The sequence below is a fragment of the Triticum dicoccoides genome, chromosome 3B, assembly GCF_002162155.2.
Source record: "Triticum dicoccoides isolate Atlit2015 ecotype Zavitan chromosome 3B, WEW_v2.0, whole genome shotgun sequence".
Classification (NCBI taxonomy): Eukaryota; Viridiplantae; Streptophyta; class Magnoliopsida; order Poales; family Poaceae; genus Triticum; species Triticum dicoccoides.
In genome coordinates, this window is record NC_041385.1 from 849,153,822 (window position 1) to 849,169,137 (window position 15,316).

At 41.6% G+C, this 15,316-nt stretch overlaps 1 protein-coding gene across 1 annotated transcript; it reads right to left on the reverse strand.

Moving 5' to 3' along the window:
• Positions 1–4,590: 4,590 nt before the first annotated feature.
• Positions 4,591–9,365, reverse strand: LOC119282665 (methionine aminopeptidase 2B-like). Its single transcript, XM_037562810.1, has 12 exons — positions 9,279–9,365; positions 7,335–7,494; positions 7,155–7,197; positions 6,965–7,072; positions 6,645–6,744; positions 6,409–6,554; positions 6,243–6,334; positions 6,005–6,099; positions 5,585–5,681; positions 5,353–5,496; positions 4,925–5,142; positions 4,591–4,830 (listed from the first exon to the last, which is right to left on the reverse strand). The coding sequence occupies exons 1-12, from the start codon at positions 9,363–9,365 to the stop codon at positions 4,720–4,722; spliced, it is 1,401 nt and encodes a 466-aa protein (XP_037418707.1). The 3' UTR covers positions 4,591–4,719.
• Between the last annotated feature and the right edge of the window lie 5,951 nt (positions 9,366–15,316).

Below are 15,316 nucleotides of genomic sequence, written 5' to 3' on the forward strand. Positions count from 1 at the left end.
CCGCCGCCGGCCCCGGCCCTCCATCGCCGCCCTGAGCAGCCGGAGGCGGCCGGCCATGGCGCCGCCGGCCCCGGCCTCCCTCGCCGCCCCGAGCAGCCGCAGGAGGCCCGCCATGGCGCCGCTGGCCCCGATCCTCCCCCGTCGCCACGAGCATCCGCATGCGGTCCGCCATGGCTCTACCAGCCCCGGCTCTCCACCATCGCCCGAGCAGCAGCACGCAGCCGGCCATGGCGCCGCCGACCCCAGCCCTCCCTCGTCGCCCAGAGCAGCCTCACGTGGAGGGCCCTGCTCCCGGGCGACGCTGGCCCCGACCCCTTCCTTCCTTTGCCCAGGCCATCGTCGCCCCGAGCAACCGCACGCCGCCATCCCCGTCACCCGGCGCCGCGACCTTTTCCACCTTCCTCCAAGAATGCCATTGCCCCGACCACGGCACTTAATTTGTGGCTCTTAGTAACTGTTATTAATTGCTATGTGCGTGTAACGGCAGAAATTTGATGCTCAGTGCCTATGCGTGTAGCTGCATTGATATTTCACGAATTCCACTTTTTGTTTCAAGTTTTTGTACATTGTGCTGCGAATTTATGTGTGAAAAGTGGGTTAGTTTTGCAAAACTACGACTGTGATGGGTTTGCTAGCGCTGGTGATTTATTTTTTTAATCATGAAAAAGCAATTTGCCGTCTGTGATGATTTTGGGTGATGGCAAACATGGAGTCTGGCTGACGGCAGAGACCCTGTTCTTTGCCGTCTGTTATTATTTTACTGACGACAAAATCTCTTTGCTGTCTTCCCAATAAAAAGCTGACGGAAAAGTACTCTTTGCCGACTTTGGGTTTGCCGACTACCCGCTGATGGCAAAATCTTTGCCGTCTGTATTCCTGCCTTTGCCGTCTGTACTTGCCTGACGGCAAACTTCCTGATTCCTGTAGTGTTTGAAACAGACTGCCTGGGCCTGTCCAGCGCCATCTCCACTGATGCTTTCGACCGGTCAAGCCTGGGTGCCATCTTCAGGGAGGCGAGATTTCTTCTTTAGTTCGGCTTTATTCAGTGGAGCATTTCACACTGCCCACGCTCTTGTAACGTTCCAGCACATGAGCTGGCTTCCGTGGGTAGGCAGAGCATGCATGGGAGTCAATATGTCTGGCTCTCGAACTCCCCCCCCCCCAATGTAACCGATGCAGTGACCGCCGACTTGGTCGGTCCATCGTAATTTATGGAATGCAAGGTGTTCCAATTCAGAAAAAAAAACTTCCAACTAAATTTTCTCTAGGAACATATCTAAAACAGTAGAACTAAAGCGCAAGTTACGGCATAATTGCAAAGACCTTTTGACTATGTTCATGATAATTAAGTTCATCTAATCAAATTATTTAATGAACTCCCACTTAGATAGACATCCCTCTAGTCATCTAAGTGATATATGATCCGAGTCAACTAGGCCGTGACTGATCATCACGTGAGACGGACTAGTCATCATCGGTGAACATCTCTATGTTGATCATATCTACTATACCATTCATGTTCGACCTTTCGGTCTCTTGTGTTCCGAGGCCATGTCTGTACATTCTAGGCTCGTCAAGTCAACCTAAGTGTTTTGCGTGTGTAAATCTGGCTTACACCCGTTGTATGCGAGCGTTAGAATCTATCACACCCGATCATCACATGGTGCTTTGAAACAACGAACTTTCGTAACGGTGCACAGTTAGGGGGAACACTTTCTTGAAATTTTAATGAGGGATCATCTTATTTATGCTACCGTCGTTCTAAGCAAATAAGATGTAAATATGACAAACATCACATGCAAATCATAAAGTGACATGATATGGCCATTATCATCTTGCGCCTTTGATCTCCATATTTGAAGCGTGGCATGATCACCTTCGTCACCGGCATGACACCATGATCTCCATCATCGAGTCTCCATTAAATTGTCTCGCCAACTATTACTTCTACTACTATGGCTAACGGTTAGCAATAATGTAAAGTAATTACATGGCATTTTTTATTGACACGCAGGTCATACAATAAATTAAGACAACTCCTATGGATCCTGCCGGTTGTCATACTCATCGACATGCAAGTCGTGATTCCTATTACAAGAGCATGATCAATCTCATACATCACATATCATTCATCACATTCTTTTGGCCATATCACATCACATAGCATACCCTGCAAAAACAAGTTAGACGTCCTCTAATTGTTGTTGCATGTTTTACGTGGCTGCTATGGGTTTCTAGCAAGAATGTTTCTTACCTACGCAAAGCCACAACGGTGATATGCCAATTGCTATTTATCCTTCATAAGTACCCTTTTCATTGAACCTGATCCGACTAAAGTGGGAGAGGCTGGCACCCGTTAGCCACCTTATGCAACAAGTGCATGTCAGTCGGTGGAACCTGTCTCACGTAAGTGTACGTGTAAGGTCGGTCCAGGCCGCTTCATCCCACAATACCGTCGAAACAAGATAGGACTAGTAACGATAAGCATATTAAACAAAACCAACGCCCACAACTACTTGTGTTCTACTCGTGCATAGAATCTATGCAATAGACATAGCTCTGATACCACTGTTGGGGGAACGTAGCAGAAATTCAAAATTTTCTACGCATCACCAAGATCAATCTATGGAGATTCTAGCAATAAGAGAGGGAGAGGATGAGCATCTTCATACCTTTGAAGATCGCTAAGCGGAAGCGTTACAAGAACGCGGTCGATGGAGTCGTACTCGCGGCGATCCAAATCGCGGAAGATCCGATCTAGCGCCGAACGGACGACGCATCCGCGTTCAACACACGTACAACCCGGGGACGTCTCCTCCTTCTTGATCCAGCAAGGGGATAGGATAAGTTGAGGCAGAACTCCGACAGCACGACGGCATGGTGGTGGTGGAGCTCGTGGTATTCCTGCAGGGCTTCGCCAAGCACTATGGAGGAGGAGGAAGAGTTGGAGGAGGGAGGGGCTGCGCCAAAAGCAAGGGTTCTGCAGCCCTCCCACCCCCTCTATTTATAGGGTTAAGGGGAGAGGGGGCCGGCCCCTCTAGATCCCATCTAGAGGGGGAGCGACGGCTAGGAGGGGAGGCTTGCCCCCCAAGCAAGGTGGAGGCGCCCCCCTCCCCTAGGGTTTTCAACCCTAGGCGCCTTGGGCCCTTGGGGAGGGGCGTACCAGCCAACTAGGGGCTGGTTCCCTCCCATATTCAGCCCATCAAGTCCCCCGCGGCAGGTGGCCCCACCTGATGGACCTCCAGACACCTTTCAGTGGTCCCGGTACAATACCGATAACCCCCGAAACTATTCCGGTGACTGGAACTGGACTCCCCATATATAAATCTTCACCTCCGGATCATTTCGTAACTCCTCGTGACGTTCGGGATCTCATCCGGGACTCCAAACAACCTTCGCTGACCACATATAATTTCCCATAACAACTCTAGCGTCATCAAACCTTAAGTGTGTAGACCCTACGGGTTCAGGAATCATGCAGACATGACCGAGACATATCTCCGGCCAATAACCAACAGCGAGATCTGGATACCCATGTTGGCTCCCACATGTTCCATGATGATCTCATCGGATGAACCACGATGTCATGGATTCAATCGATCCCGTATACAATTCCCTTTGTCAATCGGTATGTTACTTGCCCGAGATTCGATCGTAGGTATCCCAATACCTCGTTCAATCTCGTTACCGGCAAGTCACTTTACTCGTTCCGTAGTGCATGATCCCGTGACTAACTACTTAGTAACATTGAGCTCATTATGATGATGCATCACCAAGTGGGCCCAGAGATACCTCTCCGTCATACGGAGTGACAAATCCCAGTCTCGATTCGTGCCAACCCAACAGACACTTTCGGAGATACATGTAGTGCACCTTTATAGCCACCCAGTTATGTTGTGACGTTTGGTACACCCAAAGCATTCCTACAGTATCCGGGAGTTGCACAATCTCATGGTCTAAGGAAATAATACTTGACATTAGAAAAGCTCTTAGCAAACGAACTACACGATCTTGTGCTATGTTTAGGATTGGGTCTTGTCCATCACATCATTCTCCTAATGATGTGATCCCGTTATCAATGACATCCAATGTCCATGGTCAGGAAACCATAACGATCTATTGATCAACGAGCTAGTCAACTAGAGGCTCACTAGGGACATGTTGTGGTCTATGTATTCACACATGTATTACGGTTTCCGGTTAATACAATTATAACATGAACAATAGACAATTATCATGAACAAGAAAATACAATAATAACCATTTTATTATTGCCTCTAGGGCATATTTCCAACAATATTTTCCTTTCTCCACTTGTAACCAGGTATTTCATTTGAAATGTGTAATCCTTGTTAAATACTAGTACTATTATCTTGCAGATTAGTACTAGTAGACATAGATCTGTAAGCAGAAGAAACTATGTCAACAGCTTGTGCAGCGCTTCGCAGAAATACCTTCACTTTTAGTTGTTCCATTCCATGCTAATGATAAACTTCTTCAAGATAATAGACTATTATTTATAGAGGATTCAAGTCGAATACAACATTGTATCAGTTCTTAGAAACTTTAAAATCTGGAAAAAAGGGGGCAATATAAAAGATGTCAAAACATTTTTTGTCTGTTATCATGCGTCATTTGATCCATATGATCATAGATCACCCAAGATAGTAAAACACTAATCACCACGGGGCACAGATTCAAAGAGAGCTGCAGCGCCAATCAATAGTCGTCGCCTCTGGATATGACTTCTTTACATGTTGGTCGAAGCAAAATGGTGTGCTCAAATTGTGACACATAGCTTCCCCTCACATCGCACACTGGAGGGTATGGCTGCAAGTAGAGGCAAGCTGGTTAGGAAGCCGTGCGCAACCATGTACGTGATAGGGATCAGACATTCGAGTGAAAATGGTGGTATTCTACGTACTTGCACAATGCCAACATCACAGAGATTTTTCAGTGCCATTAGATATTTGGTCTCACCAATGCGGTCCAGGTATCGGCGGCAAAATGTAAGGGTTCCAAAGTTGTTGTTGATTGTCGTGAGTAGCTGCCTAGCTTTTGCTACCCTCAATGGCACGTGGCCAACATCAAAGTTCTTCATGTAATGACTGCATTCCAGGTCCTCCCTCACAAATCCCTTCCCTGCAAACAGAATTACGCTTGTGAAATGTAATTAAGTCTGTTCAAAAACATGAACATGCACCAAAGTAGGGAAAACGGATATCGGTTGTTCAACCAAGAAGGCCGTGATAGTTAGGTACTATAGAAAGGATTTTAAAACTATTAGTAATCCGATTAAAATGACTTTCTAATGTATTTGGGCATATAAGTTCAAGCTATATTGTGCCGTACCTGTGGACCCAAAAGTTTCAATGGCATAAAATTCACCCTCCTCCATTTTTGTTTGCTCTCCGCCTTTTACAATTGGAACTGATTTCCCATAATGGATTTGGTATGGTCCAATGCCATGTCCATTGAGGTTTCGTACACTTTTTACTGACACAAAACAAAGAAGTCATTTATATTTTCATTCTTGTCACCATATAATTCCAATGGCACTAAATGAAAAAAAAACTATACACACCTTGGAAAATTTTCCCATTAATTTCAACCTCATATGACTCCATGACTTCTTGGATTGCAGCGCCAATGTCACAAAGCCGTGCATCTATTCCAGCTTCCTGAAATGAATGATAAATAAACAATATTAAATAAAAACAATAGACACGATTTAAGGGAATGTGATTTCAAGTATCGGATCATTAACAGAGGAAAAAAAAACTCAGATTCAACCCAAACAAATCTCTATACATAAACAACTAGAAAGAAGACAGCGTGCTGAATAGACTACAATCCAGTAATCAAAACCAGAAGTCTAACAACAACTATTAGAAATACTATGGGCAAAAGTGCTTATGGGAAGCATTCATTCGGTACTATCCGAGTCCATTGACTTAAAATATACCATAGCCTCATAAGAGTAAACAAAATGCATAGAAATTACCTTGATTCCAGTATTTGTGGCATCTCTCGTTGCTTGAAGCAACGGATTAAACATGGGATTAAAAGCGACAGTAAATGCCGAATCAACTATGTGGCCTGGGAATAGTTACACTATCGTGTTAATTTTTGAAAGCATAAATATCATGAATTCATACTTGCAACTTTGCAAGGACAAAAAACACAAATATACATTAAAATCATTGATGAAAGGACTGAACAAAATATTAAAATAGACATACCATCTATATGTGTCCCAAAATCTAGTTTCATCACATCATCATATTGTAGTACAGTTTTATCACCAGAATTCGGAGTCCAGTGAGCTGCAACCCTAAGCACCAAACAAATTCGTTATTGTAAGAAGGGGAAGCAGTACTATAGATCGCATCTAGAGGAATACCATACCAATTCAAGGAGCATCCTGTTGGAAAGGCAATACCCGCTTGTAGTCCATTCTCCTTGATAAGTTTCCGAACCAAGTTTTCCAAAGTTTCGCATAGTTCAATCATTAGCATTCCAGGCTTTACAATGCTCCTCATGTATTTCCGCACCTTGTAAAATATCATACATCGTAGAGTTGTAACCAACAACACAAAGAAAATGAAGCTGCCAAAACCCAACAATGCTTGAACATTCTAAACCTGTCGATGAACTTCTGCAGCCCGACGAATAGAATTATACATCGGTTTTTGTAGTCGTTCCTGTTCTCTCTTTTCTTCACTAGTTGTTCTATATAAATTACTGAAAAGAAATAACATCATTAAATTAAGAAGACAAGATAATATGATTTTGCAGAGTGCTTCATTAGCAATAAATGAAACACAATAGTATTTTGCATCATTTTCAAAAGTTAAGATCACATGCAATTTTGACCTTGGCCTGTTTTATGAAGTTAAAGAACACCATACTCCGATCATTTAATACTTCATTACCACAAAAATTGAAATCGACTAATACTTACTCATCCTTGTATTGCTGGATTTCACCCTCAGGAAAGTCGCCTGAAGGGAAAAGCTCATCAACAGGGACTGACGGAGGATCTTTCTGTTGAAGAGGGTCCTTCTTCTTTCTACATAAAACATGTGATATGCTCTTAAAATGGAGCAAACCAAACAAGAACGTTAATTATTCAACTGAATGATAGAACTCACTTGGCCTTTCTTTTCTTCTTTTTCTTCTTTGCAGCCACCGAAGCTATCCATTCGAGACGAACAGTTAGAATAATCACATGATTGATATCCTAGTTTCTAAATGCTAGCAATAATTGTCGAAGATCCACTGGTCCAGCTCTAATTGAAAAACTCGGAAATGAGAATTTGATATGTAGTCACCTGCTGCGTCATCTTCAGAACGACCATCCACTTGCGCATCATCATCGTGTTTTGGTGGTGAGGGCTGAGCTCCGGGAGTCCCACCACTAATATATGCAACCTTGAATTCTTTTGACGAGGTTGCATCCGACTCTATACTAGATGCCTTTTCCAGAGTGTCCTGTAGAAAAAATAGGAAGCTTAGGGCATCTCTAGCCGAACACAAAAATTTAGACCCTCAAAAGCCTCCTCAAACCTTAACTCCCCAATTTTGATGAGTTGAGAAAAGGTGGTTCCTAGGCTCCTAGCCGAACTCCTAAACTTAACTCCCTAAAAACATTTGCATACAATTTCATTTCAAACTACTCAATTATGTAATGAAACAAAGGTAGCACATCATACATAGCATAATTATATGGTTCAGATAACATACAACTACTTAAAACTACATAGCACACTTAAAACTACTGGGAATCCTCCATGAGCTCATCCCAGTTCACCTCCGAGTAGCCGGAGTCAGAGGAGCCAAAGGAAATATCGATCATCCCCGTGGCAATGGAGGATACCACGCTTCTTATAGGCCTTGTAGAACGCTTGTTCCTCGGTGACGAGCTTTGGATGCTTCGCTCTAATCTCGGATAGATAGGCCTCATCGATTTGCTCGGCCTTGATCTGCTCGATGCATCACAAGTCTCTTTCTCCTCGCGATGGGAGACCAACTGAGGCTCCCGGAAGTTCGGGGCGCTACGACTGCCGAGGGGGAAATTAACCTTTTCCCGGCGTCCGAACAAGCACGGCGCTGCCACCTCGTACGCATGAGCTGCCTACTCCATGGACTGGAAAGTGTCGAGCCAATACCTCTCTTGCATGTATGAATTGCGGATATCTGCCACCCAAGTACCCCACAACCGATCACGCACACGGCACTGCTTCTTCTTCTTATTCGGCAGTGGCAATGGCAACTAAGACATGGATCTTGAGCGGGGCGGGTGCGGCGGTGCTCGAGGCAGCCGGGCAGATTCGGCGGTGGCCCTTCTTGTCGATTCAACTGAGATGAGGCCGGGTTGCAACTTGATCATTGATTTCGGCGACGGCGGCTAGAGGCTAGATTCATCGATTCTGGCGACGGCGGCGACCGATGATTGAATTTGCGTGGGACGGGATGTGGGCAGGGGCGCTTGGTGGCTAGCGAAAGCAAGGAGGGTGGCGCCGACGTGAATGCTGGTCATTGGGGGAGAGTGGCGGTTGTAGGGGGGTGGCGACTTGTATGCTAAGAAGTGGCTGGGGCTGCTCATATTTGTGGTGAGGTCCACACACCGCTTTAATTTTTTGAGGAGTTAAACCAGTCGAGGGTTCGACTAGGTCAGATTTAACTCCTCAAGAGGAGAAATTTTGAGGAGTTATACCCTTTTGAGGGTTCTGCTAGAGTTGCCCTTATTTACCATATATAGCAGTGCAACGATCATTCAAGAGAAGATGGCATGTAACCACAGTAGTTTCCATCTGTTGTAGGAGTATTTCCATCACATATCACTTTCTAACTGGATTATGGAAAGGCTAGCCATGTCATCTAGTCAAAGGCTCTAAATTAAACTATGAGAGGAATTCAAGGGACAAGCTACAGAAACAGATAGAGACAAAGTACGAACACAATGCGACCAAGTTTTCCAATGGGGTAATGTAAAAAAAAACAATTATGACAAGAAACAACGGGTAGTTGTGTTGACTTTTTTTGTGTTGGGAAGGTAGTTGTTGGCTTGTTGTGATTACCAATTCTGCTTGGCAGAATAGTATGGGTCAATAATAGTATGTATGGTTCTTGTTCATCCCCAATATTTTCTCTAGCAGCAACATAAGTAGTATGAAATATGCCAAAGCAACCATGCATGCAATGCAAGATATGGCGAGGTAAAACATTCACAGCTAGTTCAAGGCAAAAAGGTACTTTTGCAGCACAGTGCTTACTTTGGCTTCCTGAGTTTGCCCAACATCAACATGGAATGCCTCCATCTCCTTGGTTAACGTTGCTGCACCTGTGCTAGCCCCAGCCATATTGTATCTTATTAATTGAAAAACTGAATGAGCAGAATTAATGAACATCATAAGTACCAATTCATCCAAGGATAAATTACATATGAGAATAAATTTATCACCCTTTAGAAGGAAAATCCAGTATTCACTATCTCACAGAAGCTCGCAACATCCCTGAAACTATTAGGCCGTGTCTGGGAGCAAGGAACATATATGTACCGTTGGTAATTTACTAGCAGGTAAGCACATACTTCAAACTGAGAGCTTTGAGCATGCATTTGTACAAGAACCAGTCTAGCATACTTGTAGCATATACTTGCACAAACAGTGACCCATGAGTTGAAAATGTTAACTGATAGACTTTATGAATTAAACCCATCGACTGGGTCATATGGGCAACAAACTGATCAGTCATCCACAAGAAACAAATTTCTGATAAATAAAGGAAAGCATACCAAGTCATACGCGGCCCAAACAACCATGAGAAACATCAGAATAACCATGAATATGGAAAATGAGCTTGATTGACTCATACAATCCGATCTAAATAACTGTTCGACTAAGCAGGAGGAAAGGAAAGTACCTTTATGGGTTCGGTTCACAAAGTTTCTTTGTAGCTCAGAAGCGTTTGTGGGGAGGAGGTGCAGAAGCGAATCAACCGAGAGGAAGCCGGAAGAAGCAGAGATAGCGGCGGCAGCGCGTGAAACAGGAGGGATGAGAACGCTCGCGGCCGGAAGTCGTAGGCGAGGTATTCTCCCTCCGCATGAAACCTGCCTGCGAGGAAGAAATATGGGTTAGATAGACTTGGACAGGAGCAAGAAGCTTCCGCGCGTGCTGCGAGGGAGAAACGAAATGGGTTGTTAGACTTTTGGAGCAAGAGCAAAGAACGCTTTGTACGACTGGTCTTAACCCAGAACCGTACGGACTTTTTTCTTTTCTTTTGACCATAACGTAGGAAAACCTTATTTGCCGCAAGTTGAAACCTTTCTTTTTTGTACAATTCTGTATACACTGAAACATTTTTTTTACACATTTGAACATTTCGTAAATACGTGACTAACCATTTTCCAATATATGTTTCGATATCTACTTCGTTTCAACACAGCAGTGTACATTTTTCATATACATCCGAAACAATATTTTTACAGGTTCAATATTTTCAAATACATAATTATCATTTTTACAAATAAATAGTTTTGAATATTTTTTCAAATACATCTTGTAAACATTCTGTATACATCCGGAAAACTTTTTTTATACATGTTAAAGATTTTTCAAATACAGTATTAACGTAGTTTTTTAAACACATGTTTGGACCTTTCTCTCAATATGTACATATTCCAAAGACACTTTGAACATTTTTTGAAAGATACGAAACATTTTATAAAACTACGCCAATATTTGTTTACATTGTTTGAACATCTTTTTAAATGTCACATGTATATATTTGAAACGTGGTCATGTACATTTTTAAAATGCTAGGAAACATTTTTTTAATTATGCAAACATTTTCTACCGTTGTGCAACAATTGTTTCTCAAAAATTTGTCTCGCCATTTTTTGAATGCTATAGTTTTAAAAAAATATCTGCCATTTCATGTCTAGATGTGAAATAGTTATCTCACATCTAACTTTGTAACCATGTGATGTACGCATGGCATCAAGATTCATATTCTTTAAATTTTTTACCGTTAAATTTTTTTTTGAGAAACTTTGTATCGTTAGGTGTTGTTCCCGTGAGTTGCCTTAACATGGGTTGCCTCAACGTGAAAAAGTGATTTCTTTTTCTTTTCTTTTTTTGTTTTCTTTTTCTTTAATCTTCTTATTTATTTATTTATTTCAAATGCATAAACTTTAAATTTCATGATTGTTTTTATTTTATTTTATCTTTTCAACTTTTTCCTTTAAAAAAAATCATGATTTTTTTACATTGTTGCTAGCTGACTGACCACTGTCAAACGTCCACCACCAAACAGAGCAGATGTCTTTTTTCTTGTGCTAGTTGAAATCCACTATCGACTTGTAATTGGGGCTCAAACTTTTTCTATTTCTGTTGCATTTTCGCACTTGACTCGCAACTGGACCTCAACATTTTCTGTCCCAGTTACAAGTTCAACCTCAACGCGCAACTGGTGCCTAATTTATTTTAGTCCCAATTGCAAGTTCACCATCAACTCGCAACTAGGAAGCGACCTTCTTTTTGTCCCAGTTGCAAGTCCATCGACTCACAACTCGGGGCCCGACCTTTTTTCCAGTTGATAGTCCAACCTCAACTCACAATTGGGGTACACTTTTTTGTCCCAGTTGTAAGTCTATCGTCGGCCCGCAACTGGGCCTAACATTATTTTTCCCAGTTGCAAGTCCACCCTTGACTCGAAACCGGGCCCCGATCTTTTTTGTCTCATTTGCAAGTACACACTCGACTCGCAATTGGGGCCCAACACTTTTTTTCCTAGTTCAAAGTCCACCCTCGACTCGCAAGTGGGACGTGGCCTTTTTTTCTTCTAATTGCAATTCCTTGACTCGCAACTGGGCCCGAACCTTCTCTTGTCCCAGTTGCAAGTCCATCCTCGACTCTGCAAGTAGGGTGTGACTTTTTTTTCTTCTAGTTGCAAGTCCACCCTTGAGTCGCAACTAGGACCCGACCATTTTTTGTCCCAGTTGCAAGTCCGCCCTCAACTCGCAAGTGGGCTCATAGTTTGTTGTTGCCCAGTTGCAAGTCCCTCCTCGACTCGCAACTGGGATGTTTTTTTTTGCCTCACTTGCAGGCCACCCTCAACTCGCAACCCGTATCATTGTTTTATATATTTGTCTCAGTTATAAGTCTACCCTTGATTCACAACTACGCATGTAGTTTGTTTTATCCCAGTTATAAGTCCACCTTTGACTCGTAACTGGTTGTGTGTTTTTGTCTTTCATCCTAGTTGAAAGTCCATCCTTAACTTGAAACTGGAACCATAGTTTGTTTTATCATAGTTGCAAGTCGATCATTGACTCCCAACTGGTCTCATAGTTTGTAGTTGTCCTAGTTGTGAGTTCACCCTCAACTCGCAAGTCAGCTCGTAGTTCTCTTAGTTAAAAGCCCATCCTTTGACTCACAACTAGGCTTGTGCTTTGTTTTGCAACACACAACTTGCCTCGACCACTATCTAGTCCCATGTCAAAACCCAACATGTAAACCCACCCGACCCAGTTGCATTGCCTGAAAAAAAAACCCCGACCCAGTTGCATGTCCAAGCAACACATGCAACTCATGGCCGACATAGTTGCATGTCCACTCTCGGCACGCAACTCATTCCAACCCAGTACCATTGTAAAGTTGTATTTTTTTTGTAAATACATGTCCACTTTTGTAATACACATTGTATATTTTTTCGTATACACGGGAACACTTTTTAATACACATTGCACAGTTTTTTAAAATACATGATGAATATATTTTTTCAAATACAGACCCAGGCTTTTTTAGAATACATGGTAAACATTTTTCAAATTCTTACTATTCATTCTTTTAAATGGTATGGAACTTTTTTGAAAACATTATGTGAACATTTTTTTATGTTAAATAAAATAAATTATATAAAATGTTGTGATTTTTTTAAATGCATGATGTATCTTTTAAATAATACTCATGAACATTTATTTCAATGTTATTTTTTTCATTATTTAATACATTTTTTAAACAACACAAACATTCTTTTGAAATGAATGATTTTTAAAATGTCAAAAATTTCAAAATGTTGCAAAAAGAAATTATAGATAAAATATTATTAAAATAAAAATAGAATAAATTTATTCAATTTTTTAAAAAAATCTTTGGAATTTAAAAAGTGTCCACACTATAAGAACTGTTCGGGGATTTTTAAGATTGTCCATGTTTTCAAAATTTGTTCATGAAGAAATTGTCTAGAATAATAAATTTTGTTCCTAATTTCTAAAAAACAGAATTATAAAGTTTATCCGCATTTGAAAAATATTTATCAATATTTTTTTATGTTTTCAAAAACATTGCATGTTTCAAAAAGTTGACAACTGTAAAATAGATTTCAAAAATTTCAAACATGTCTTCTAATCTGGACGTTGTGCTTTATTCTTAATTAATCCCCGTTTCCTAATTGTCAACAGCCATTATGTGTTGGAGTGGTCGAAACTGTCATTCCTTTGTATTAGGACCCGAGTTCAATTTATGTACTCCCTCCGTTCCTAAATATAATTTTTTTTAGAGATTTCAATATAGACTACATATGGACGTATGTAGATATATTTTAGAGTTTAGATTCACTTAAGTTGCTTCGATTGTAGTCTATATTAAAATCTGTAAAAGTATTTACATTTAGGAACGACGGGAGTAGATACTACGTGGAGTCGGCGGCTACGAGTGGGAGATCAGACGATTCTACCCGTTTGGGATTAACAAGGACTATACCGGGCAACGCCTCGTGCTTCCTTTGCTACGCACTGTGTAGTTTACTCTTTTTGTTTTTGTCACGCTCCAGAAAAAAAAAGCTGCTCATGTCACAACTTAGATGTGTATATAGTCAGATCCTTTAAAGAAAACTACACTCATATTTCTTTTTCGAAATGTGTGAACATTTTTTAAATTCCCGATGAACATTTCTAAAAACATGGGGACAACTTCTAAAGTTACATGAAAATTAAAAAAATTAAGGTTTTGATGCAACTCATGTAAGCAACTCTTAATTACGCCCTCTGTTCCTTGATATAAGGTGTATAGTTTTTTAAGAAAAAAACCAAAATATAAGGTGTATTGCGTTGCACCACTTGTTTGGATAATTTTTTTAGGGATTTGATTACATATTCTTATATCAAGCAAGCTCCTCTATTTTGTCATGTCAATTAGTCAGGTGAAATCTCGCCCAAAACTTGTGAAATTTTCCCTTCACGTGTGTTCTTTAATTTTCGTGCCAAAAACTATACACCCTATATTTAGGAATGAAGGGAGTACATGAGAAGGAAAAGGATGAACTGACGAATGTAAAGAGGAAAAGAAGGAAAAAAAACAACGAACGGAGGGTAGTGTACGATGAAAGGAACGAGGCTAGATTTTTTTTCTGAGACAAAGAAGCTAAGCTTATATATACGCAAACTGAACGAAGCTAGCCTACCGGCCCAATACACGTTCGATGTAGGGGAGGCGAAATATAGTAGAGTAACTAGTTGATGAGCGCTCCTTCCGCAACCTTTCCAACGATCATATGGGGTGGACTGAGAGCGCGTCATTTGGCCCAACGATCACGTGATGCGCTCTCAGCCGCAGCCACGTGTCGTGCTCTAGACGCTTTTTTTAAATTTTGCTTTTTATTTCCCTGACGTGTTTTCTGCTTTTTAGATGCTTCTTCGGATTTTTTTGACTTTTCAGTTTACCACCCGTCTTTCTTAACTTTTCGATAAAAGAAAAATTTTGAAATAAAAATTGCGTCAAAAAAATGCATTTTTCTACCGTAAGAGGCATGGTTTTTCTCCCGCGAGAGGCACGGCCGTGCCTATCGTAAACAAAAAAAAACTGTGTTTTCTCTTTTCTTTTTTGAGAGGCATGGTTTTGCTTCCGCAAGACGCACGGCCATGCCTCTCGAAAATGAAAAAAACACATTTCTTTTTCTTTCATGAGAGGCACGATTTTGTTTTCGCGAGAGGGACGACCGTGCCTCTCGGAAACGAGAAAAAAAACACGTTCACCTAGTTCGTCCGTCGCTTGTCCGCCTTTGTTGTCTACATGCATGTATTTGTATTGATTTGGGGGATTGGGAAGTGGCCAAGCGGGAACATGGTTGCCCGGGCGGACGAATTGTTTCCCTTCAAAGATCAATGACAACATTAGCCAAACACAATAGCCATATGACGTCATTGCAAAGCTAGCTGGAGGTAAATCTGTGACCACCAAGTCCAAGATGCGGCTCCACATATATGCACTGACAAAGCACACAAGCATAAGTGATTCAGGTCTTGTAAATG

Excerpts from the sequence above, each read along its gene's own strand:
- LOC119282665 (XM_037562810.1), bottom strand. The coding sequence starts at position 9,365 with ATGGCTGGGGCTAGCACAGGTGCAGCAACGTTAACCAAGGAGATGGAG. Across the intron at positions 7,198-7,334 it reads TTCTGAAGATGACGCAGCAG|CTTCGGTGGCTGCAAAGAAG; the intron begins GTGACTACATAT and ends TCGAATGGATAG. Across the intron at positions 6,745-6,964 it reads ATCCAGCAATACAAGGATGA|TAATTTATATAGAACAACTA; the intron begins GTAAGTATTAGT and ends ATTTCTTTTCAG.